At 37.6% G+C, this 27,176-nt stretch overlaps 1 protein-coding gene across 1 annotated transcript in view; it reads right to left on the bottom strand.

The window, feature by feature from the left end:
* MALRD1 (MAM and LDL receptor class A domain containing 1) overlaps positions 1 to 27,176 on the bottom strand; it is a 555,525-nt gene that overhangs the window by 472,677 nt on the left and 55,672 nt on the right. Inside the window, exons 11-13 of the mRNA XM_061435952.1 lie at positions 16,215 to 16,361; positions 9,701 to 9,798; positions 777 to 950 (exon numbers count right to left, since the gene is read on the bottom strand). Coding sequence (XP_061291936.1) covers positions 777 to 950; positions 9,701 to 9,798; positions 16,215 to 16,361 — 419 coding nt within the window. The remainder of the gene's footprint in view (positions 1 to 776; positions 951 to 9,700; positions 9,799 to 16,214; positions 16,362 to 27,176) is intronic.

Below are 27,176 nucleotides of genomic sequence, written 5' to 3'. Positions count from 1 at the left end.
TTATAGAGAGAAAATCAGAAGCAGAGAAGGATTAAGCAGTTTCCCTCTGACTATATACCAGGGTTTGAACCTCAGGCTAAAGAGCCCATGTTCACAGCCACCATTTTAGCAACATTTTCTTTAATATTCAGCTTCCCCAAGTATTGCTTTTATTATCACTGTGGTTTTCACAGATTGAGAAATCTGAAGCTCAAAAGTATAATGTATACAGTCACTTAGCAACCCTTTGGTTAAGCAGAGATGGAAACTCAGACCATCTGACTGATGGCAGTGTGTGTTCCTCTAATTCCACCACCCAATCTAGTTACTAAACTAGCTCTTTCCAAACATCATCCAGAAGGGAGTCATGTCCAGAAGGGTGGAAGCTGGGGCACTCATTTGATAAGCTATAGTTTCCTTCTTTCATTATTTAATCAAGAAAATGACATAAAAGTGTGATGAAAATTCTCAGTATTAATGGACAGCAAATAGGAGTGCAGCTCAGATTTTTTTCACTACCTCATGTACTCCACCATCCTTATTTAAGAAAAATATCTTCCCATTACATTTCTCTTCTCTCTGCCATCCTGTTCAATCCTTACTTCCACTTTCGCTCTGCTTCCACAAGTCGTGAGTACTTAGTCAAGATAACTTCTCTACTTATCTCTGACTGTGAATATGCTTGCTTTATTAACATCAGACAAACTTATGGGACATATGTGTTCTCCTATTGTCCGGGAAGATCAGCATTAAATAAGCATCTTCTTCTGAGTTGTATTCATCTCTTACATGCTTACCTGAAAAGGGAGAGTAGATTCTCCAGCCTTTGCAATGAGATTGATTTTTGCTTGTCGCCATTGAGATTCAGAGATTCCGATTAGATCACTGTGCTTCTGCAAATCCCCATTCAGAGATGTTCTTGTAAAAAGCGAGAGACGTGAATGCTGAGACAAATGATACCAAAACTGCACCTGGTGAAAAGTGTGTTTGAGTGATATAAATATTCCATTTACTTATGCCCAGTAGATCTATAATTAAAAATACCCAAAATTACTTTGGTGTTCAATATCATCTTAATTCTCCTCCAAATATGTAGACCCAGAAAATGCTAAGTACATCTTCTGCCAGCCTTTGTGGCCCCTCCTTAAGAAAAGGCTCAAGGCAGTTACATTAACTGGTATTTTAAACACATGCTATAGAGCTGTCTAAAGACATGGGACACCAGCATCCTGCTCAGACAAGCATGAGGACAAATATTTGTCTACATCATTAGGGAACAATTTTAGGACCCTTTTCTCTTGCTTCCCTGCTTCTTATGAATATAGGAAGACACGCGTTCTATATCTGACTCAAATTACAAAATCACATACTGCTATTTATTCTCTTTGATGTCTTCAAAATTTCCTCAAGTAAAAGAAGACTGCAAGGAATACTTTTTCATTAATTCCTTCTTTGTTGTGACATTAGCAAAAACCTTGGGAGATCACATAGTACTGTTTATCAATAGTTTAATCTAACTAGAGAATGTTCTTTTTGAGGTTAGGGAGCCCAGATTTGATCATTTTGTTTCCTACTCACCATCAATGGTGGCACAATCTAAAGGACTGACAGGTTAACGAGGTAGTGGAGAAAACAGAGAGGATTATTTTAGGTGCTGACAGCTGCAGCTATAACATGGAATTCAGCACTATCATAACTCAACCAATATTTACTGATCATTTACTAAGGACTGGACACAAGGCAAGTTGAAAATTAATTGCCTCAGTGGTTGGATGATATAATACAAAATATATCAAGAAAAAACCCCCACAAAACCAGGTTCGGACACAACAGTAATTTTTTCTTCCTCTCATTATGCCATAGAGTTCTAATGCTTCATGTTTCAAAGACAGAGCATTGTTCAGAGATGAGGCTCCTGAGAAATGAAATCATTCTCTTTCGACTCAAAGTGACTCCTTTTCAGTTTCACTACATTTTAAATTCCTGCTTTTTTTTTCTTTCCCTTCATCACTGGACTTTTACCTTGCTGCATGGACAGGCATTATTACATGCATTATTTATTTATTTATTATCCCATTTATGTCATTGTGGGTACCAATTTCCGTGGAGATGAAAGTTGAAAAAAAATGTGTAATGTCTTCTAAAAAACTGTTTGAAACATCTAGCATTCTCTGTTGCAATGTGTTACACATTTTTTTTCAGTGTCTACCGAATTGCCATCACTTGGTCAAAGCATCCGTTCTGATCATCCATTTCATATCAGATTTTACCACCAAGCTCACCTACACTCAGGTCTTGAGGCAAACCAAGAAACATAAAGTCAAATGGAACTGTTTAATTAAATTCTGTGGAAAGGGAGGCTACAGGGTCCCCTACCACAATTAAATTTTAGATCCCTGCTATAGTTTCAGCATGTTCCAACTTTGTAAATATTCAAAACAGAGCTTTAAACCTAGTTGAAGAGTTGTGCGTGCCGCACCAGAATTTCAAGCTGTCAAATTGTCACTCAGTACATTACCCGTGCGAGGTTAATAGTGCATTAAGAGTAAATGCCAATGGGATCCATATTCAATTGGATAAGAGCTTAGAACTTCACATTTAATTTAGTTTTTAAAAGTTAATTGGCTTTATAGAGATTTGAGGAGAATTGTTTAGTTTGGTATAGTCCAAGAAACCTCCCAGAATCTTTCCAAATTTAATACTGGTCAGGGTGAAAATACTGTACAAAAGTTAATACAGCTATGACTTTAGACAGGAAAGTAGTCAACATCTGTAGTTCCCACTGTAATACATATTCAGTTCAGTTCAGTTGCTCAGTCGTGTCTGACTCTTTGCGACCCCATGAATCGCAGCACACCAGGCCTTCCTGTCCATCACCAACTCCCATACCTTGGAGAAGGAAATGGCAACCCACTCCAGTGTGTTCTTGCCTGGAGAATCCCAGGGACGGGGGAGTCTGGTGGGCTGCCGTCTATGGGGTAACACAGAGTCAGACACGACTGAAGTGACTTAGCAGCAGTAGCAGCAGTGTAACATTACGTCATGAACTCAAAATCACAATGCACGTTGTTAATTCCTCATAGAACCAACTAGGGCAATTTGTATTTAGTAGGTATTCAGTTAATAGATACTAAAGAAAAGAAGGAAGTTTGAGTAGGACTATCAGCATTAGTGTTAGAGTAAATGTTTATAGGACTTTCTTGGTACAGTGGATAATAATCCCCCTGCCAATGCAGAGGACACAGGTTCGATTCCTAGTCCAGGAAGATTCCACATGCCATAGAGCAACTAAGTCCATACACCACGACGACTAAAGCCCGTGTGCCTGGAGTCTGTGCTCCACAAGAGAAGTCACCGCAATGAGAAGCCTGCACACCGCCACCAAGAGCAGCCTCTCCTTGCCACAACGAGAGAAAGCTCCCGCAAAGCAACCAAGACCCAGCACAGCCAAAAATAAATAAATGTCTAAAGACCTTCAGAGAGAGTAATAAAGAGAGAACCCCCACTCCCGCCATGTATCATAAAATGTACAAGGAATCAGGTGTCCTTAGGGACCTCAAAGTTTTATGGGAGAGAACGAAAAGGAACAATTAAGCATATAATGACAAGCATATGAAAACAGTGTGGCTATTTACATGTAAATGAATTCAACAAAATGACAAATTCACTCTCTCTGTTATCATCACATTTTAAATGCTCAATAGCTATTTGTAGCTACTGACTTCCATAGTGGATGCAGAAGACAATTTCATCACAGAAAATTCTATTAAAAAGAACTATCAAGCATGTATATTAAAATCATGTTGTTGTTCTTATTGTTTAGCCACTAAGTCATGTCTGAATCTTTGTGGCCCCACTGACTGCAGCCCACCGGGCTCCTCTCTCCATAGGATTTCCAAGGCAAGAATACTAGAGCGGGTTGCCATTTCCTTCTCCAAGGCATCTTCCTAACCCAAGGTTTAAACCCACATCTCCTGCACTGGCAGGTGGATTCTTTACCACTGAGTTACCAGGGAAGCCCATATTACAATGATACCAACCATTTAAAATGTATTTATTAATTAACATTTAAAGGAAACTACTATCTTGATTTTTGTCTGATTCACTAAAAAGCAGGGATATAGGGACTTCCCTGGTGGTTCAGTGATTAAGACTCTGTGCTCCCAATGCAAGGGGAAAGAGTTCAATCTCTGGTCAGGGAACTATGACCTGGTGTGCCCCCCTGCCGGAAAAAAAAAAAAAAGCAGTTATATGAAGTGTTAATATTAAAGGCTTGCTTTTATTTCTTCTGGGTTTTCAGTAAGTTGTATATCCACAGCTTGGATTGTATGTACAAGGTGACTATGCAAGACACTGAATCAATTTATTCAAGAGAATTTTATGTGGTTTAAAAAGCTTCCAACAAAGCAATTCCTTTAATTGCAAATTGGAGAGAAAAGAAATGAAGCTCAAATTAATTTACTGTTTTTAATTGTATTCTCTGATTTTATATTATTTGTATATATTTTTTAAAATACTGAATCATTCATTTTACTATAAAAAGAAAGGACATCTTATTGAGTGACTTACACTATTAGTTATGCGTGACTTATACTATTAGTTACTGAGTGCAGGCTGAATAACTAATCTTGCTACTCTGTTTCTACAGGGCCCTGTGATATTCCCAGAGGAAAGGCCAATCTCTACAAAACAATATGATTAGGAACAACTAGGAATTACTTATTAGGAGAAGGCAATGGCACCCCACTCCAGTGCTCTTGCCTGGAAAGTCCCACGGACGGAGGAGCCTGGTAGGCTACAGTCTGTAGGGTCGCTGAGGGTCTGACACTACTGAGTGACTTCACTTTCACTTTTCACTTTCATGCATTGGAGAAGGAAATGGCAACCCACTCCAGTGTTCTTGCCTGGAGAATCCCAGGGATGAGGGAGCCTGGTGGGCTGCCGTCTATGGGGTCACACAGAGTCGGACACGACTGAAGCGACTTAGCAGCAGCAGCAGCAACAGATATAACAGGACATTATTTAGAAGCTCAAAATAATGTCTTCTTTATTTCTCTTTGCTATTTCATCTGATTTGGGTTTGTCTCCAATCAGAACTCTACTCTTTAGATTTTCTGCTTTTTTCCTCAACTTTCTTATGCTCTTGACTCCTTTTGCTTCCCTATGAGGGAGCTTATTGGTCAAATCTTCATGTCTTTTCTCATTTTCTCCAAATGCGCAGTTAGCTTTGTTTTCTCGGCCACAAACATCGACCCCTGTCTGGTGTTTCCAACACCTGTTGTAGCTTCAAGATCCAGAATAAGACAAAAAAATAAAACATGCATACACCAAAAAAAGAGAAAGAAACAAGATATCTGTAACTCCTCAAAACTCAGCTGGGAATAAGTCTATGTAGTACAGAGGGAGCATTCATCTGTCTCTCTCATACATCCCCCTTTAACATTACCAGAATACTGGAGTACAAGAAATCTGGAGTGGGTTGCCATGCCCTTCTCCAGGGGATCTTCCTGACCCAGGGATTGAACCCAGGTCTATTGTATCGCAGGCAATGCATAGAGACCTGGGTTCAATCCCTGGGTTGGGAAGATCCCCTGGAGAAGAACATAGCAACCCACTTCAGTATTCTTGCCTGGAGAATCTCATGGACAGAGGAGCCTGGTGGGCTACTGTCCGTAGAGTCACAAAGAGTCATACATGACTAAGTGACTAACACTACTACTACTATAGTGATTCTTACGACTCCTAGTCATAATGATGCTTTTGACTGACTTTTTTATCTGAATGAGCTTAAGTGGAAGTTTGAAGTCTTCAATAAAATATAGTCTTTTCTCATCTAAATGATTAATCTGGGTGTGTTTTAACCATGTCCAATAAGAAAGAATATCTGCTCAACTTTTCCCCAAAATCCATTGTTTCCTCTAGAATATCTAACATGTATGCATGCATGCAAAGTCGCTTCAGCTGTGTCCAATTCTGTGTGCCCCGCAGGGCTGCAGCCTGCCAGGCTCCTCTGTCCATGGGACTCTTCAGGCAAGAATACATCGAAACCCACTCTAGTTCGACCCAGGAACAAACCCCAGTCTTCTACATCTAACCTGCACTGGCAGGTGGGTTCTTTATCACCAGCGCCACTGGGGAAGCCCAGGATCTCTAACATGATCTAATCCTATCCTTGGAGTAAAGAAAACAGAACAAATCATGATTGCACCATTTCAAGTCCCACCGCAAATTTCCTAAATTTCTCTCTGATAAGACTTTATCACTCTAGTAGGGGAACATGATAAAACATGGCCTCTTAAAACTCATTGAGAGAGTTGCTACAAGTGGGTTATCACTGTTACATTTTATATTGTTAAATGTTATATATCTTATATATGTTTAATGTATGTGTTGTTACATTACACATAATTACAGATAATATTATATATTGGGCTTCCCTGGTGGCTCAGATGGTAAAGAATCTGTCTGGAATGCAGGAGACCTGGGCTTGATCCCTGGGTCAGGAAGATCCTCTGGAGAAGGTAATGGCTACCCACTCTGGTATTACATATATTATATTTTTTATCATGCTGTGAAGCATTTAACACTGAACTGCTATTAGTATCCTTCACTAAATTCTATATTTTGGCAAATATTTTCTACATTATGACAAATGTGTTTCTATTGTCCCTTTAATATCCACATGGAGTATGGAAGTAACAGGTGTGCACTGAGTCAGAGAAAGAACATTTACACTTGTATGTATGCACTCAGGAGTCTCAGAAGAATTATTTTTCTTTTGTTTTTTAATTCCTTGAACCTGAGCCAAATGACAACTCACATGTCTCTCTGTACTAGCTGCTGGGATACTTCAATTCAAACATGTAGCCTGGCCCTCAAACTTTATTTTTGGAACCAGTCTATCTTTTGTTTCATCAATCTTTTTCCTGATATACCCATTGACTTTTTTTTTAATTTTAAGAATTTTTAAATTAAAGACTATTAGAATAGCAAGTATGTGTTGGGGAATTTAGAACAAAAGTCAAACAGATAAACTGTTAATAGCATTGAAAGCAAAAGCTTCATGTTATCAGTCCTGCTGTATTTAATTGTGAAGTGAGATATTTGGTCTTTCAAACAGTAACTCAAATATGAGAGCTTAGAAAATATTAATATTCTCACAAACCTCTTTCATATTCTATATTTCCTGATTTATTAAAAACAGTAACAGTATTTCAACAGCAATAAGAAATACTAGCTTCTGGCTTCCACATGTTCTGTGTGTCCTATCTCCTGGCTATTCTAAGGAAAAATGCCAAATTTCCACCAGTGACTAAAGGAGTTTTTGAAGCTTTTAAATAAAAGTCCACACCATAATTACTGCATAGTTGCAGGACCAATTCTGTATGTCGATGGCATGTGTAGTCTACACATAAAGTACAAGGTAATTCATGGAAAATGACCCTAAAAGTCTGTTAGAAAAAGTTTCAAAAGAAAGCTTCATATTCCTTTCATAAAGTCCTTTCAAAAATATATTCTTAGCTGTATTAGCCTGATATGATTATGTAGAGAAAAAATCATATAATTTCATAAAATGAAAGCTTTAATCATATCAAAGTTCCTCACTTTGGTTATCTCACTGCCTCTCTTTATTATTTTATTACAAAGAACATTTGCTATTCCATGAATACAGCTATGATCAATAGGTTCCAATTAGGAAGATCAGCTGCATTTTCTGGTTACTGAGGAAGATAAGAATTTGTTCTGTTAGCTTATTTTGTAACTTTCATGAAAGAAAGAAACACACATTACCACAGACTTCTAAAAAAGTAATAGTATATTCTTAAAATACTCCTATGGGATCTCTCCTTGGCTATGCCCATCTCAGACTATGAATAACCTATAACAATTAAATAATAATTCTAAGCTGGAAAGTACTATGAAGTAACCCAAATATCCACCCTTCTAACTCAAATATTCCTAACATTCAAGCAGATGCAGTTAAAAGGGAACAAAGACTTCCTCTGGCAGTCTTCCTCTGTAACCTCTTATTTTTCCACAAATCAAGGCAAGCCCCTAAATTAGTATCTGAGAACAAAGGTGGAGAGACAAACAACAAAGCATCTAAATTGCTCATTGCTTTTACTGAGGCTCCACCCCAATAGCTCCCATAGGTAAGCTCCAAATTTAAGCCACAATAAAGAAAAATGTCCTCAAGTGGAAACAATCATAAATTGTGGGTCAATCCCAATGACCACAAATTAATGGCTACCCACACACAACAGGAAATGCAAATCATCTTGAAAAAGAAGAGAGCTGTATGATTTCTTAATGAGTCTCAGAATTTCTAATAAGTTCTTAATGTTAGTTTCCATACTTCTGTAAAAGAGGCAGAATTAATACATTCCATTCCTTTTTATCCAGTCTTTAATGAATTTAACAACAGCAGTTGCATTACTTTGGTATGTGATCTTGAATTAAAGTTCAGTAAGTCTGTAAAGTGCTTTTAAAGAGCAAGTAAATGTTTCACAAGTTCTCCAAAAAAATCTATATCTATCACATCAGATTTAATTAAAATAAACCAAAGGTGGGAGAGTCTAGAGTCCAAGTGGGTGAGATGGAGGTGGAGTTCAGGCCATCGTTTTAATCCAAATTCTCACAAAGATATGGACAACAAAAAAACAAAGGAAAAAATAAAAAGAGTAGGACAATCTATTAAGAGTTGCAGGCACTCTCAGTCAGGCTTATACCATGCTGAAAGTATAATTAAATTTACACCTCTGAATGATCTGTAATTTATCACCAGGAATGCCTGAATTAATTCTGTAACCCTGCATTTCCAGGCAATGAATTTAGTGTGTGGGACTACTGATCCCTTCATTATTTTCTGATAAGTAAAGGGAGAAAAAGAAAGCTGAAATCTACAGGCTCAGAGACATGTTAGAACTCTCAAAAGAAAAAAAAAAAAAAACTCTCAAAAGGATAAAAACTTCTAATGGAAACATTAGTGTTATGGAAAAATGGAAGGATTATGTTTATTGAACACCTACTATGTCCCAAATACTTTCCCAGATCCTTTATTTAATCACATTAGAGTTCTCACAACCATGTGAAGTAGGTGTACTAACACTATGCTTCCAGTGTGGACACTGAGTCTCAGAGCATATCATCTGTGGCAGAAGCGGAATTGGAACCAGGTTCATCTGACTCCAAAGTTCCCTCGCCTTCTTCTCTGTTATGCTGTGGGAATGAACTGAGTGTTTTACCGCTTGGTCTGTGTTTAGTGGCACCAGAAAGACTAACTGAAAAAATAAAATTCTGGAAATATATTTATTTTTCCTGCACAGATTTGTCTTCATTTATTCACCCTTTCATCTTGTTTTCAACAGAATTTGTTAAACTGCTTTTATTTTCCTCAATTATTAGCAACATTTCTGGCCAAAATATCAAGCAGTTGGGGCAACGTGTATCCACAGCTTTAAATTATTGAAAGAACTACATGGAAAGAATACAAAATGATAGAAATATTTTTGAATAGGCCCCCCAAACAAAGGGTGCAAGTTATACGCTGTAAATGTCTTTTGGAATGACATGACATTTCCTGTTGAAATAGCTCACACAGATCTCTCAATACATCATGAAAATAGTAGTAAAACATAGGAGGCATTTACTAGCTGGAGTAACCCAAGCCTAACAGTTTATAACCACAGACTGGCCAATGAAAATTCCAGTAATTGGTTACCTGACATGGGGTAGAGGCAATGACTGATTTTGTAAGAACAGGACTTCCAAGCTTGGCCACTGCAGGTGGTTGATGTGCCCCAAAATAAATAAATGATCCTGCAAAAACAAACATAAAGTCATGTGGATAAAAGTTCTTCTCTTGTACATTTGGCGGTTCTTTGCTCTAATAGCTCAACCGTGCACACATTCAACTGTCAATCAGATAAAGAAAATTACGTTTTTACTTCTTTACCATTAAATTCCAGAGATAACCATGAATTGCTTTCATATGGATAACACTAAATATTTGAAATAAAATCTCATTGATGAAAAATAAGCTCTTGATCTAAATTCTCTCAATGAACATGTTTTATTGGCTTAACTCAAGTCACGGTTTGAAATTAAATTAAACGAAGCTTCTAAATTTACAATTAGATATTCAGCATGCCTTTAGAAAATTCCTAGGAGATCTTTACTTGTAAATTTCTTCTGGATGTACTGAAAGATGAGAGCCTATAGAATGAGCTTGGTTTCTCCTGGGGCTTACATGTTTGTCATTGTTGTCTGTGCTGGTGGGAATGAAAGCTTAATTAAAGATGTAATCTGAGTGTTAACAAAATAACTGCTTTTAGATTTTAACTACAATGGAAGTGCTAATGGCAAATGTACAGGGGGGATAACATCTCTTAGCAGCCGGAAAGATCACACATTCAGAAGAGTGGTCAGGGTAGCTTCCTTGACTAATGAAAATTTACAAGGTAGTCTATGCTGCACAATGTCAAGGTCTGATCCTGCCCTTTGATAATCACAAAATAGTAAAAACAACTATTTTGATGAAATAAAACACATTCAGAAGGGAATTTTCTTAGCCAGATCAACGCTGATTGCACAGAATGAAAAGGATTTCATAATTAAATGTGTTACAGGTACCACCACATGTTTAACCAAACTACCACGGCTGCAAGTCAGCAGTGCAGTCTCTGAGTGAGAAAAACAGAACCCAGTTTCTATGGGCTTTAAATCCAAACCCAATTGGGAAGGATAATGCCCACTGTTCCCAACTCCAGACTAAGAGTAATAGAAAGAGTATATGAGTTCATTAAATTCTCTATTTCACCTATAAAAGAGTAGGAAAAGATGACTTTGAAAAATTATTCCAGCTCAAAAATCTTCAGGTTCAAGTAAAAATCAACTGAATATTGCCAAAAGACTAATAAAAGCTCTAAACATTAACAATATTCAAAGATCTTATTCCTCTGGTCATTTAAAACAATATGGACAATTTCGAACAAGCAGTTAATGAAGGATGAAACACATAAACACTAAAACTCCAAAATCTAAAAGAAGCAAAAGGTTTGAACAAGTTGATTATCCCACAAAATTAACTGGAAAAGTGATAGGAAAACAATCTACCAGGGTGTATGGCCCCACCATTTATTTTATTTTATTTTTAAAGAACAAATATTTGCACATTACTTTCATATATCACAGGTTTTAGGAAAATATGAACAGTTCCTTGACTCATTTTATGGTGCCAGATATCTCTAATGTTAAAAATGATGAAAAGAGAATTAAACTATAGATCAATATCACTCATGATCATAGATACAAAACTCTAATTAAAATGTCTCAATTGCATTTGCAATTCTTAAAAAAAAATGCTGTGCCCCGACCAATGAGCTTTCCAAGAATAGAAGTTTGGTTTAACAGTCTTATCAACATAGTCAATAAGATCAAATTAAAGAGTAAAATAATAGAGTCATATAGAGTGAAAGCAAAAGTGAAATCGCTCAGTCGTGTATGACTGTTTGTGACCCATGGACTGTAGTTGGCCAGACTCCTCCATCCATGGGATTTTCCAGGCAAGAATACTGGACTGGGTTGCCATTTCCTTCTCCAGGGGATCTTCCTGACTCAGGGATCAAACCCGGGTCTCCTGCATTGCAGGCGGAGTCTTTACCATCTGAGCCACCAGGGAAACCCTTATAAACAAATATTGAAAAGACTGTGAAAAATAGTCATTCATTCCCAATAACCTCAATAAAATGTTAAAAAGAAACAATAAAGATTAATGATCTACCTCAAAATAAATAATGTCTTCAATGGCCAACAACAAAATTATTTTAATTATAATGAGAAACTACCTAGAAAATTCTGTCACCATTACTAATTAGAGGAAATATTAGTATGATAATATTACTTATCTTAGACTAATATTATCTCATAGGTCTAGCAAATGTGCAAGTCAAGAAAATAAAATTTCTAGTAAATACAACAGAAAAGTAGAGATAGCGTTCCAGTATTGCCAATAATGTAATTGTAAAATCAGACACCCCAACAAATTCTCTTTTAATAAAGACAGGTATCAATAAGAGAATTTAGCAAGGTAAATTCAGAGAAATACTTCTAAGTTTTTTTATTTATTTTAGCAATAAGACCCTGAATATAGAATGATAAGAAATATTCTACTCACAATTAACAATGATGATACAAGATATGTAGGAATAAATTTAACAAGAAAAGGACAGGACTTGTATGAAGAACATCATAAAACTCCATGAAAAACTATAAGACTTCTGATTAAGTGAAAAGAGATAACATGTTTTAGACGAAAAGATAATATTATGAAAATATTACATTAGTGAAAACTGATGTGGAAGCTAAATGCCATCTAGAGAACATTTTAACCAAATGCTTGAAAAACAGACAGTATTGACTTAAAATTGATATATGCAGGTAGACCCTAAAGAGAATGAACTCTGACCCCAGGCCCATATACTTCCAGAAATATATCTCTGGATTTATTTTCTTACAAGCCTGGACCACAGAATGCTCTGAATTAAGAGACCTATGGAATTATAGCATACCAAAGAGACTGTTTCTGTTCATCTTAACTGTTCATCGTAAAACTGTTCTTGTGAAACTCCTGTAACACCAGAGGGGCTAGCTGACCAGCACAGTATAAAAATAAAGAATGGAGGGGTCAGCCTCCCCAGGCTACACTGTCCAGGCCAGCCTCAACCTCACCTTTTGCAAAGGATGCACCCCTTGTAATGCAATATGGCCCAAAAAGGATTCCTTAGATGCTGTGAGAACATTAGAAAATACCTTATAATGAATTTAGGTAAAAATATCACAAATATACCATTATGCAGGAAGAAATCATAAATAAAACCAGTCAAAAGAAGTTTGTGTCAGGAATACAAGGGTGGTTTAATGTTTGAAAAAATCATTATTTTATTATAAACAAAAAAGATAATATCACAATGATGATTATCACAATATGTTCTGAAAATCATAAACCCAGTTTTAACAGATTAAATAATTAATAAATAATTAAATCCAAATATTTCTATTTGAATGTTTATTATTTATATTTAAAATATCTTTGAAGACAAAATATTTTGAATATTTTTAATTCAAAATAAATATTTTGAATATTTATTAATTATATTTATATTAAAAATATCTTTGGAGACAAAATAATTATTATTTTAATTATTTATTAAATAAATACGAAAGAAACAGGAACAGTCACTCTGGTATGCTATAATTCCATAGGTCTCTTAACTCAGAGCATTCTGTGGGGCAGGCTTGTAAGAAAATAAATCCAGAGATATATTTTTGGAAGTATATCCAAAAATACTTCATCATAAAATACAATCATAAGACCCCAGGCTCCCCCCAACACACACACACACACACATACATAAACTTTAACACTACAAATAGGAACATCTTTATCTAATACAAAACAACCTTTTAGTAACTATAGTATTCAAGGCTGAATTACTGACAGTTTTTCCCCTCAACAGGAATAAGACAAGTACAGCAGCTATCACCAGCTCTAGCCAACATTTTTCCAGAGGTCCTTGTCAGAGCAATAAAACTGAAAATAGAGAGTTTAAGATTTAGAAAGAAGGAAATAAAATTGTCAATCTTTGAAGACAAAATAATTATGAGCCCATAATTTATAAATTCTTAACTATAATTTTAAAATAAGCAAGGTCATTGAATACAAGGTCAATATTTTAAAATATAACTACATTTATATATACAGGAACAACTCCAAAAATTAAGTTTTTAAAATGTGACATTTACAATAGCTGCAAAAGTTTTTAAAAAACCTAAGGAAATATTAGCAAAATCTTTTTAAAATCTATACACTGAAGCTTCAAATATAGAGAAATTAAAGATCTAAATAAATGGAAAAAATTAGAAACATTTGAAAAAGATCATCTTTCCATGAAATACAAATCAAGGTTATATATTTCCATTTATATAAAGCTTAGTGAAGTCGCTCAGTTGTATCCGACTCTTTGCTACCCCGTGGACTGTAGCCCACCAGGCTCCTCTGTCCATGGGATTTTATAGGCAAGAATACTGGAGTGGGTAGCCATTTCCTGCTCCAGGGGATCTTCCCAACCCAGGGATCGAACCCAGGTCTCCCTCATTGCAGGCAGATGCTTTAACCTCTGAGCCACCAGGGAAGTGATGAAATGAGAAATCATTTTTTACACGTAAATTTTTTTTAATTAAGAGAATAGCATGTCTACTGATGGGAGACAAATAGAAAACAGTACTCCTTTTGCTGCTAGAATTTTAAGTATTACAATTTTGAGAGAAAGTACATTTCTGTAAAAAATAGGAGTATCACTGTTAGTTATTTACGACATAGAATTAAAGATCCCCATATAAGAAAATGCATACCAGTATAGATTTTGCAGCATTGTCATAATATTGTTATGCAATAAGAGGATGGCTAGATAAATTACAGCATACCCAGACCAAAGAAATTAAGCAAATTAACAAAAGGAATTAGGCTTTTTTCTGTTTTAAGGCAAGGTTGAATATCAGGCATCAGATTTAGTCTTCTATCTTACCCTAGCAAAGAAATCAAAACAATTTATATTATATAATGGTTTTCAAATGTAGGACAATGGGAACATAGAATCACAATGATCTCTGAGAGAGGAAACAAACGAACGAAGCTACACAATTTTCCCAGCTTGCTACCTAAACCCAGTTCCCAACTGCCAATCAGGGAGGCGGAGGCCAGCAGTGTGGTGGTCTTCTCAAGTTGAAAAGACTGCAGTTTGGGGAAACACAAGTGGCCAAAGTTCATGAAGCAGAGTTCCAGGAAAAGGAGAGCTGCAAAGAGAGCGAACTCCGGAGATCTCCAGAGAGTTCCCTCCAACTCTCCACCTGAGTACTGACCAGGGCGTGGGCATAAGGTAACCACCTGAGGCTGGAGGAAAACCTTCTAAAAGGAGCAGCTGAAACACTGCCCCAAGATCATAAAGGGCCAGAGACAGCAGGGTCTTTTTACTAACCAGAGTGGAAACATTAATTATACATAGGAATTGGACAGAGTGCTCAACTCTAATGAAAATTTATGTCTAAATTATACGCTCATAATCACCAAAATGTAGGAACAACTCAAATATCTTTCCACTGGTATACACCCAGGTCTAATATATGGTATGTACTCAATTGGTTTAAGAAAACATATAAACTTTGAGGAAATGTACTAGTAATAAATGTAGTTTCAATAATTAATAGTCTCCTTCCTATTTTAAACTGTAAATTTAATCCAATCTGCTACAGAATCTGAAGGGAAAAATAAGACCCATTGGCACATGAGCAGAAGTTAAGATCTTAATCTACTGTTAAATAATAAGCTGAGTTTATAGACAACAGATGGGATGAATAGCCAGGCTCCCTCTCTGCCCTCTAACATCCTTCCCCACTAACCCCAATTTCCAATGGCTAAAAACACAGTCAACTCTATTAGTTTTGGTGTACTTCTTTGGAAATCTCAAAGGAGAAAGAGATATAATATCTAGTGGAGGTTATGCAAGCTTAAAGAGGATCTATGGCACAGTTGTGTTATTATAAAGTTATATGAAACTAATGTACCTTTGCAATTCATCAAACAAAACAAAAACAGAACAAAACCCTTCTATTTTCCCTGGAGTTTTACAACCCTTCAGTGGAATGCTATATATAGTTATGGTTGCTCTATTTGAAGGGGATATGTAAAAAATGTACTGCTGGTTAAAATAAAAGGATATACGGGGGAAAAAGTAAGACTGTTACAAAGAAGCTTTAACAGTGATTAAGTTGTATTAGAGTATTTGCAATTTATGTTCGAGCTAGTGCTAAATCTCTGTTCTCTTTTCCTAGAAAAAGGATTAAACTATTCTGTTTTGCAAAACTTGGATTGTTCCAAAAAGAAGGCAAGCCTACTGTACATGATTCATGACAAGAGAAAATTATCAGAAGACTTTTCCCCTCTTCATGCCTTCAATCCCACCTTTTAAAAGGTGTAACAAAACGTTTTGTTATTAAATTAATGCTCCTTTCAGGAAACTCAACCACAAATTATGAAGTTGATTAGAAGAAATGAAAGCAAGACAAACCAGAGTTCCACTTATACAGTCTACAGTGGGAAATGAAAATGCACAGAATCATCATTCCAAAACAGGGGGAAAAAAAAATTTTTTTTTAAAGAAAAGAGGAAAATATCCTACCATGATTTGTGTTTGTTGGGTGCTCAGCATCAGGAAGATGGTGGTCTGCACTGGGCAACCCTTTCATGAATTCCCAGTGTGAATCTTCTGTGAGAAATGGCTCCCAGCCGCAGAAACCAGACTCAAAGTCACACCTGAGATGACTGGCTGTTATGGACAGAAAGGAAAACAAAAGAGAATAAAGGGGGAGCAAGCAGGGAAACATTGACTCTAGCATAGCCCATCAACTTAGGTGGTCAGAACCATCAATGTCTTCTGATCATCAGAGTCGTTTTGCTTTTTCCAACCTCACAAAGTTGTGCTGCGTGAGGCAGCGTCCTTCTACTCTTCTATCTACACCTGGCACATTTCTTCCTGGTTGGCCATCTCTATTGCATTTAATAACACAAGGTAAAACTCTGCAGCTTTTCAGAGTAACCAGTTCAACTGCCAAGATGAAAAAGATTCACCTGCTGGGATGGTTAAAAGGATGGAATTTAAATTAATTCTGGACACCTGAAGAGCCTGAGGTCAGCACCTTAGAATTCAATCTATTATGTTAGTTTAACAGTTTCTCTAAAAAAAAAAAAGAAAAGAAAAAAATCCCCAGCCCACTTTGGATTGCAGGTAAATTAGATATTTTTGAACTTCACTTTTTTCCTTTCTCTTAATACACAACTACAAAGTTGAAAAATACTTAAGTTCCTACATTTATCACAAGATAACGAGTTCTAGAGAAAGTCAGGATTTAGAGTAAGCGGCCTAAACACTAATCATAGCTTTGTCACCAAATTTGTGAGGGAAGAAAACAGCAAGTTTCATGGACTGGGTAGTACACGAGAAATTCTAACAACTTGATTTGTGCTTTCAAGAAATTATAAAGTTTCCTTATCCTAAAATAAGAATTATCGTATCAGCCTATATTAGTAGTTTGGTGGATAAATCCATGAAATTAATTTAAAACATATTTGCAAGTATTCCTCTTTATGCAGAGGCATTTTCATAACTAAAAGAAGGATAAAATAATTCTTGGTCTTGGTCAGAAAACACCTAAAGTTTTGACAGCTCCCCCTTATCACAATTCTATGATCTTTAATAAAATAGGAATAGATGTATTCCCACTGAGCTCCAAGTATGTGCCAAGTATTTTGCATATATTACCATCTGTGTTCACAAACACCCTACAAAGCAAGTATAATTATCTTTTGGAAACGTTAGTGCTAAGTAACTTGCCTATGATACATTTTAGTAAATGGAATATCCAGACTGAGTTGTCTGATACCAAAGGTTATACTTTGAAGCCTCCCTACACCAGGGACTTTGCCTCAAAATTTAAACGACTGCATCACTGCTTGCTCTTAATGGTTTTGTTCAATTTTTAAAAATGTGACCAATTTTACCAGTATATTGAATAAGCTCACTATATCTTAATAATCAAAGAATATTCAAATTTCTATAAAAATGGACACCTGGGTCACGACCAGATATTTTATCACTAATATGTCAGCTCTTAGAACACTAAAGGATGCTTTGCAAATAAGGCCACAAATTTACTCTCCATGTATATTCAATGTTTAGTTCTTAGAGCTATGCTTCTTTAGATAGTCATATAATGGATATGTAACAAAAGATTTTTCTCTACAAGCAAATATTATTTCCCCTTAAATGTATTCTCCAAAAATAAAAACAAGCAAATTAACTACCATATAATAATGGGAAAATGTTGCTCATAACCTAATGGTGAATCAACATGACAAGGAAATGCTGTTCACCCACATAGTACATAACTGGAAATCTATTGCTTCTGGATGTTTTTCTTTTCTCAGCTCTGGTTACAGTGTTGCTGGAATACTGCTATTGATAGCCAGTTATTGCTCCAAGCAGAGCCTCTTCGGTTTTTTGACAGTGTTAAGAACTTATGACCTAACTGTGACTGTCTCCCCCAGCATCCAGAAAATCTTCTGATCTAGTTCTTTGGTCTTCTGTGAACTTCACCACCTGCTAAGCTACCTCCCAGCTCTTCTCAGTCAGAAGAATATACAAATAGACAAGGTTTAAATATATACTTGACCTCCAAAATGTGTTAACAAGTTCCCAATTCTTCACTGTGAACTTGGTCAAGGAATCCCTCCTCCCTCAACCACAAGCACCCCCATCTGGGTTGGCCCAGAAATGTTCCAGTTTATACCCATGTCCAAGGAGAATAATTAATATCTCTCCTCTTTCCTCTCAAGTGCCCTGTTTGGGCAATATGTTCAATATAACCCTATTGGAGCAACAAATTACAGGTTAATACATAGAGGAAGCAAGCAAGACCATGCAGAGAACAATCACTGTTAGACGCAACGGTATGAAATGGCTATAATACCACTGACTGGAAATGGAAAGTACAAAATGACCCAAACATCACCAGCTCTTCCACAGATGTTTCACATCTGTGCCTGTGTCACTCAACTGCAAAAGCCGTAAAGATTTTAAGACAAAATAGATTGTATTCATGTTGAAATTCAGCTTTAGAAGAAAAGTTTTAACCGTTTCTTTCATTATCTGGATGTTTTATCAGTTAAAATGCCAATCATTGCACTTTCCACAAAACCCAAAACACTGTCTTTTGAAAAATGAAAATTAATTTTTAAAACCCATCACCATAAAGATATATGAAAGCAAAATGATGCAAAGTGAAAGTGAAAGTCGCTCAGTCATGTCTGACTCCTTGCCATGGACTATTCTCCAGGACAGAATACTGGAGTGGGCAGCCTATCCTTTCTTCAGGGCATTTTCCCAACCCAGGAATTGAACTGGAGTCTTTTGCATCACAGGCGGATTCTTTACCAGCTGAGCTACCAGGGAAGCAATCACCTCTATAAAATGATGCAATCATTTCTATAGAGATCTTAGTGAACTGCTCAGCTGTTTTTTTTTAAACCAATGACATTCACTCCAGTACGTGTCAAAGGACTTTCTTAAAGCTAAATATTCCAGAACTTAACTGCACTATAAAATATAAGTCAGATTCCAGTCACCAAAGCTGAAGTTCTTCCGTTAATATTTCCTCTCAGATCAGACCAGATCAGTCGCTCAGTCGTGTCCGACTCTTTGCGACCCCATGAACCGCAGCATGCCAGGCCTCCCTGTCCATCACCAACTCCCAGAGTTCACTCAGACTCATGTCCATCGAGTCAGTGATGCCATCCAGCCATCTCATCCTCTGTCGTCCCCTTCTCCTCCTGCCCCCAATCCCTCCCAGCATCAGAGTCTTTTCCAATGAGTCAACTCTTCGCATGAGGTGGCCAAAGTACTGGAGTTTAATATTTCCCCTACATAATTCCAAACATTTAAGATAAAGTTATTATCTGAAGTAAAACCAGGTGGGCCAAACACATGCAGGCAGTTAATAAATGCCTTATGATACCACATGTGTTAAATGTTAAATATTTATAAAATCTAAAAATGTACCTATTCATATTATACACAAACTGTATTCATTACAAGTAGTGATTTGGATTATCTGGTTGCTTTTACTTAAATTTCTGTGACTGCAGAATACATATAGCCATCTCTAATCAGAGGATGAGATATGCCACAGTTTATAATTTCAGTGAAATTTCATTGAGTTCATCAGTTAGAGTAATATTTTAAAATTATGACAAAGCTTTCTCTTGCATGTTTAACCACTGAAGCATACTGGCAAGAGAAAAAGAATTTTATTGTGGCAGCTGAGGAAAATTCTGGATCATGAAAATTAAAATATTTATGAACTCCCCGGTTCAGAAGTCAGTCAGTCAGTTCTCTATTGTATAAGAAAAGAAGTCTGTGTGGGAATTATACATTCATTAAGCAGACACTAGGTTTTAATATGATTATACTAACAAAAATATTTTATTTATTGAGAACCCACAAGATCTTTTCTCCACTAAGTGTACATATATGTCCCTTACCCTCAGGAGGTATTTTAGTATTCAACATTTTTCTTCAAAATATGGAAAGCATTCAGGCACAGTATCATATTGAAAATTAAACATCTTGCACCGGATTCTTGGTTTAAGTTTCTTTCACTTGAATATTGTACCTTCTTCTTTGAAGTGTCACAATTTCTATTTGCATTTTAAATGCTCTAAAACATTCCTATTTTTTCATTCAATTAAAAGAGTTTTCCCATGGAATTTTCCAAACTGCTCTAATTTAAACACTGATCTGTCCATCCTTCCGTCCTTGTTGACACACAGTCTTTCTGCATGAACTATATATATACATTTTTTTCAACATTTTATTGTGGTAAAATATATGGGCTTCCTTTGTAGTTCAGTTGGTAAAGAATCTGCCTGCAATGCAAGAAACCCAGGTTTGATTCCTGGGTCAGGAAGATTCCCCTGGAGAAAGAAATGGCAACCCACTCCATTATTCTTGCTTGGAGAACCCCATGGACAGAGGAGCCTGGTGGGCTATAGTCCATGGGGTTGCAAGAGCCAGACACAACTTAGTGACTAAACCGCCACCACGCTTATTATAAAATTTACCTTTTTGACCATTTTTAAGTGTCCAGTTGAGTGGCACTAAGCACCTTTACACAGTTGTACAATTGTCACCATCATGTGTCTCCAGAACTTTCCCATAATCCCAAAGCCAAACTCCATACCCATTAAACATTCTCATTTTTCCCTTCCCTTCAACCTCTGGCAACCACCATTCTGCTTCCTGTTTTGAGTCCTCTAGGTAAGTAGAATTATACAATGTTTGTCCTGCTGTGACCTGCATATTTCACTTAGCATAATGTCTTCAAGATTTAGCCACATTGTAGCATATGCTGGAAAATTAGGTATATTTGACTATGCCAAAGCCTTTGACTGTGTGGATCACAATAAACTGTGGATAATTCTGAAAGATATGGGAATACCAGACCACCTGACCTGCCTCTTGAGAAATCTATATGCAGGTCAGGAAGCAACAGTTAGAACTGGACATGGAACAGACTGGTTCCAAATAGGAAAAGGAGTTCGTCAGGGCTGTATATTGTCACCCTGCTTATTTAACTTATATGCAGAGTACATCATGAGAAACGCTAGACTGGAAGAAACACAAGATGGAATCAAGATTGCCAGGAGAAATATCAATAACCTCAGATATGCAGATAACACCGCCCTTATGGCAGAAAGTGAAGAGGAACTCAAAAGCCTCTTGATGAAAGTGAAAAGTGGAGAGTGAAAAAGTTGGCTTAAAGCTCAACATTCTGAAAACGAAGATCATGGCATCCGGTCCCACCACTTCATGGGAAATAGATGGGGAAACAGTGGAAACAGTGTCAGACTTTATTTTTCTGGGCTCCAAAATCACTACAGATGGTGACTACAGCCATGAAATTAAAAGACGCTTACTCCTTGGAAGGAAAGTTATGACCAACCTAGATAGCATATTCAAAAGCAGAGACATTACTTTGCCAACAAAGGTTCGTCTAGTCAAGGCTATGGTTTTTCCTGTGGTCATGTATGGATGTGAGAGTTGGACTGTGAAGAAGGCTGAGCGCCGAAGAATTGATGCTTTTGAACTGTAGTGTTGGAGAAGACTCTTGAGAGTCCCTTGGACTGCAAGGAGATCAGCCCTGGGATTTCTTTGGAAGGAATGATGCTAAAGCTGAAACTCCAGTACTTTGGCCACCTCATGCGAAGAGTTGACTCATTGGAAAAGTCTCTGATGCTGGGATGGATTGGGGGCAGGAGGAGAAGGGGACGATAGAGGATGAGATGGCTGGATGGCATCACTGACTCGATGGATGTGAGTCTGAGTGAACTCTGGGAGTTGGTGATGGATAGGGAGGCCTGGCGTGCTGCGATTCATGGGGTCACAAAGAGTCAGACACGACTGAGCGACTGATCTGATCTGATCTGATCTGATCTGTTAGTTGTTCTGTTAGTCAATATATACCTTTAAACCATGTATGCATATACCAATGTATACCTGGTATATGTTACATCTTTTTAGAAATGTTGGAGAAAATATATGGCATGAGTATTTTATTCTTAAATGTCCCTATTTTATACAGGATCATATTAATAACCATCAAGAATCTATAGTTTGGAACTGTGCAGTATTTGTCTTTCTGTGACTGGCTTATTTCACTTAGAATAATGATTCAACTTGCATCAGGTATGGAAAACACTGGAAAGCATATGCTGTTCAGTTGATACAAATTTTGGTTATGCAAAGTAGTGCCTATAGTCAACAGTACTGTATTATACACTTTGCCAGTTGTTTTGCAATACTTAATACTTGTAAAAAAAAAAAATACAAAATTTAGTGTAGTATTTTAAAATGGGAGAGGCAGAAAGGAGAAGGAGCATGAAAAAAAGCTCACTTGTCTGCTCCACAAGCACCCGTTCTCTGAACCGTCTTTCGTGTTCATGTAAACGACGTATTTTAAGCTGAAAGTGCTGTGGGGACATCTATGGGGTCACACAGGGTCGGACACGACTGAAGTGACTTAGCAGCAGCAGCAGCTGTGGGGCCAGGCACTTGCCTGTGCATCTCCAACACCAATCTTGAGCCTTTAAGAGTGGACAGTGGCGAAGTTTTACTGGGCAAGAGCATCTAGGCTATCTGGAACTTCGACAGGTGATATCCTCGACTAGGAAGGGTTAGAGGACTTTGGACAAGTTCTACAAAACTGCTTGCAGTAAACCACGCACTGGCGCTTCCCCATCCTTGCAGGGCTTACAGTCCTTGTTCCTGCTCTGAGAACTGGAAAGGCCTGCGCTCCTCGCTGCTGCTCGGGGTTCTTTGGCCACCACCCCTCTCCTCAGGGGCTGATTCCCCTGGATCACAGCGGTCACAGCGTCCGGGCTTCCCTCCTCCAGCGGCTGCTCGGGGCTCCCAGGTGCGCCCCTCCCTGAACCTTCCGTGGCTCACTGGCACCGCAGCCTGGGCCACGTTCTCCCGCAGGGACCACTGCCGTTTGGGCACCTTCCCTGGCAACACCTCACCTGCCCCGGAGTGTCAGAGGGGGTGACCCCCCCTTTCCCTCCCGTACCCCCACCTCCGCTGGACTGGTCTCTTCCAGGAAGGAGGAGCCGCAGCGAAGGAGAGGACTCCACAGGAGCGCCCGGGTCCCGGGGCGCCGTCACAAGGGGATGCCCTGCTAAGGGGAGGCCCCGGACCTGGGGGACCTGCGGTGATGGCCAAGAGGCCAGGGCCTTCGCCCCCAGGACCAAGATCACTAGGGCGGCGGGTCTTGGGTCCTGCGGCGCCCCTTTCACCATCCGAATGAACGCTGTACCAAGACATCGAGGCGTGGGTTCACCTGCAAGGGCCGGTCGTGAAGGCTGCTAGACACAGGCAGGGGTTCACCTGCAGCAGGTGGGCCCTGAACCTTTCCGCTGCTGGGAAATGTTGAAACACTCGGCGGCCCTTAACTGACCTGAGCCAGAGAAAAACCAGGAGGCAGTGGAGGAGGAAGTGGGAGAGGGGGCCCAGCCTCAGGTACCGCCGGCCGCCCCTCCCCCTGCCATGCCCTTCGCCTCTGCTGCCTGCAGATAGCGGCAGGTACCCTCCAGCACCTAGGCTTCCTGGGCACTTGTATGCGCGGCCCCTCCCGGTTAGGAAGATAAATCTTGGGTCAAGTGTTTTGGCTACAAAAAAGTGGAGGGGGTAGGGCAGGGAAGGACAAGGAAAACTTTGGAGGTGAAGGATGCGGCACAGGTTTCACAAGTGTATGCATATGTCCAAAGTAACCCAATTGTATACATTCGTTTTGTGCACTCTTGTACATAGCACTATTTTAAAACTATGTTGTTAGGAATTATAATGTTGCCCTTAGGTATTAGTGAAGTACTGGGAGTTTTGTTTTCTATCACGAAAGGCCTCCAATTTGCCTTTTAAGACTGTTTTCTCTTACAGTTTTCTCTCCACCTGTTTTCTTTTCTCAGAAAGTATTTTCGGCCTCCATTTTGGAAGCCTTTTAGGCACGGTGGTTGTCAAATTTTAAAAAATGCAGGTGAATCATCTGGGGCACTATTAAAATGCAGTAGAGAAGGAAATGGCAACCCACTCCAGTACCCTTGCCTGGAAAATTCCATGTACGGAGGAACTTCGGAGGCTACAGTCCATGGGGTCGCAAAAAGACAGACACGACTGAGGGACTTACTTCTACGAGAATTAAAATGCAAGTTTGGGTTCTGTAAGACTGGGTTGTATCCGGAAGTTCTATGTTTCCAAGGAATTCTGCAGATGTTGCTGCCGAGACTTCTAGTCAACCAAGTAACACTAACGGTAGGAACTTCAGAACCCGTTTTTCCTTTACCATTAGCTACTTTTGAAAAGGTACTGGGCTGGAGGCTCAATCAACTACATTTGTTAAAATGGTATAAAAGTAAGAGGAACTTGGTAAAAAGAGTTTGGTAAACTTTCTTGGTAAACTTGGTAAAGAATGTTTACCTGAGTAAACATGCATTTTTGCAAAAATTACACTGACCACAGATATCAACTGATAATATTCATGAGTTAATATTTACTTAGCCTCTGGAATATAGTAAAAAATCTGATGTATTCAAGCTGTATATATGAATATCAGTTCAGTTGCTCAGCAGTGTCCATCACCAACACTCAGAGGGTGCTCAAATTCATGTCCATCAAGTCAGTGATATCATCCAATCATTTCGTCCTCTGTCGGCCCCTTCTCCTCCAACCTTCAATCTTTCCCAGCATCAGGGTCTTTTCCAATGAGTCAGTTCTTGCATCAGGTGGCCAAAGTCTTTGAACTTCAGCTTCAGCATCAGTCCTTCCAATGAATACTCAGGACTAATTTCGTTTACAATTGACTGGTTTGATCTCCTTGCAGTCCAAGGGACTCTCAAGAGTGGCTCCAACACCACAGTTCAAAAGCATCAATTCTTTGGCACTCAGCTTTCCTCATGGTCCAACTCTCACATCCATACATGACTACTGAAAAAACCATATCTCTGAATAGATGGACATTTGTCGGCAGAGTAATGTCTCTGCTTTTTAATATGTTGTCTAGGTTGGTCATAACTTTTCTCCCAAGGAGCAAGCATCTTTTAATTTCATGGCTGCAGTCACCATCTGCAGTGATTTTGGAACCCCCCAAAATAAAGTCTCTCACTGTTTCCATTGTTTCCCCATCTATTTGCCATGAAGTGATGGGACCAGATGCCTTGATCTTAGTTTTCTGAATGTTGACCTTTAAGCCAACTTTTTCACTTGGTGTCATCTGCATATCTGAGGTAGTTGATATTTCTCCCGGCAATATGAGCTATACTAGAGATTTATCCTATGCTAACATTTTAAAAAAAGGTATAAAAACATTTTTCTTGAGTTTTATGGACCTGAAAATTCTATTTATAAAAATATTTGTATAATGAATTCAATTTTATAAAATACAAACTCAAAGTATGTTGTACAATGTTTGAAATTGGATTAAAATGTCAAAGGAAAGCCTCTTACGTTGCAATAACATATATATACATGTGTTTATATACTTTATATAGGGGATATGAGATAAGAATGTAGCCATGTTACATACTACAAAACATATATATATATTTGATATAAACATTATTTCCTGTACTTATTTGTATAATCATTTTTGCTTGGAGAAACTTATTTATATAGTAATGGAATTGTTAGAATTGGTACAGTGCTACACTATTTTATGCACTATAGTATTTAACATGTTTTGCATATTACACATGGACTGCAGATGTTAAATACTTCAGTGCAGAAAACAGTATAACATTATAACATTTATATAGATTCTAGTAATTCCATTACTATGCAATAATTTCCTCCAAGAAAAAATGATTATACAAATATGTACATGAAATACTCATGCTGACACCAAACTCTATGGATGTTTTATAATATGTAACATGGCCACCTTTTTATGTCATAGCTCCTATTTAAAGTTGATCTAAATCAAGCAAGCATGCCAGGTGTTCTTTGACTATTTGACTAAATGAGCTTACATTATTTGGAAACTTTAGCTGACTATGAAGTAAAACTGCTTTTTGATAAGGACAGACATCGGTCCCTAAATTCACACAAAGGAAACAGCAAAATGGTATCAAGATATAATCTATGCAGGAAACACCAGATAAGTAATCAATAAAACTTCCAATAAAGAGATATGGGAAAGTATGTCCAAAATCAAATGCTAAAGTATATACTAATATTCTAGATGAAATTCGATGAAGAAAACCAGTTAAAAGGATAGCATAAAGAATCCTTCAACTGCGGGGAAAGAAAGGAGAAAAGCTATTAATAAGTTTAAGTTTCAATATGTGGAATTGAAAAGACAAGAAATATATTTACTCTCAATTATTGAAATTGAGAATAATACAAACCATTAGAAAGGTGAATTTGTCACAAGAAATGAACCAAATTGTCTGTAATAAAAAAACTTTTTAATGAAGCAAAAAAGAGGAAGTGACAGTCACATTAGAGAAAATGAAATGCCTCTTTTCTAATGAAAAAAGGGCACAAAAAAAATCCATGGAAATCATATTGGTAAGGAGATTATTTTACTTAAATTTATGGTTAAAACCAAGTGTCTTGGGAATAGACTGAATTGCTATTTACAAACAGGCAGAGAGTTTCTTCCTTGCTTTCTCATCTCATCTTTTCTACATCTTTGTCCATTACTATCAGTAAAATCCTTACTTACCAATCAGCAGAAGCATATTGTAAAAGCTTTTCATTAAAAAGGTGATATCCATCTTGTTATATTTTTCTGCTGTTCAATAAAGTATATCACTAAAATAAAGCACTGCAGCAAAAATAAATGTAAAGTTTTTAATAATTAAGAAACCCTCCTGTTTGTGACATAGAAATTGAATGCATTTAGTTGTATTCATTGTTTCTAAAAAGACAAATATTTTAGTTGCTAAGTTACCTCATATGAATGAAAACCATGATGTAAGTTGTAAATTAAATTTTGTTTCCTTTCTGATATAACTAGGTTTGAATAGTAATAGAATT

This window comes from Bos javanicus, chromosome 13 (genome assembly GCF_032452875.1).
Source record: "Bos javanicus breed banteng chromosome 13, ARS-OSU_banteng_1.0, whole genome shotgun sequence".
Lineage (NCBI taxonomy): Eukaryota > Metazoa > Chordata > Mammalia > Artiodactyla > Bovidae > Bos > Bos javanicus.
Note: the sequence above shows the minus strand (reverse complement) of the source record. Positions and strands in the feature narration are given on the sequence as shown.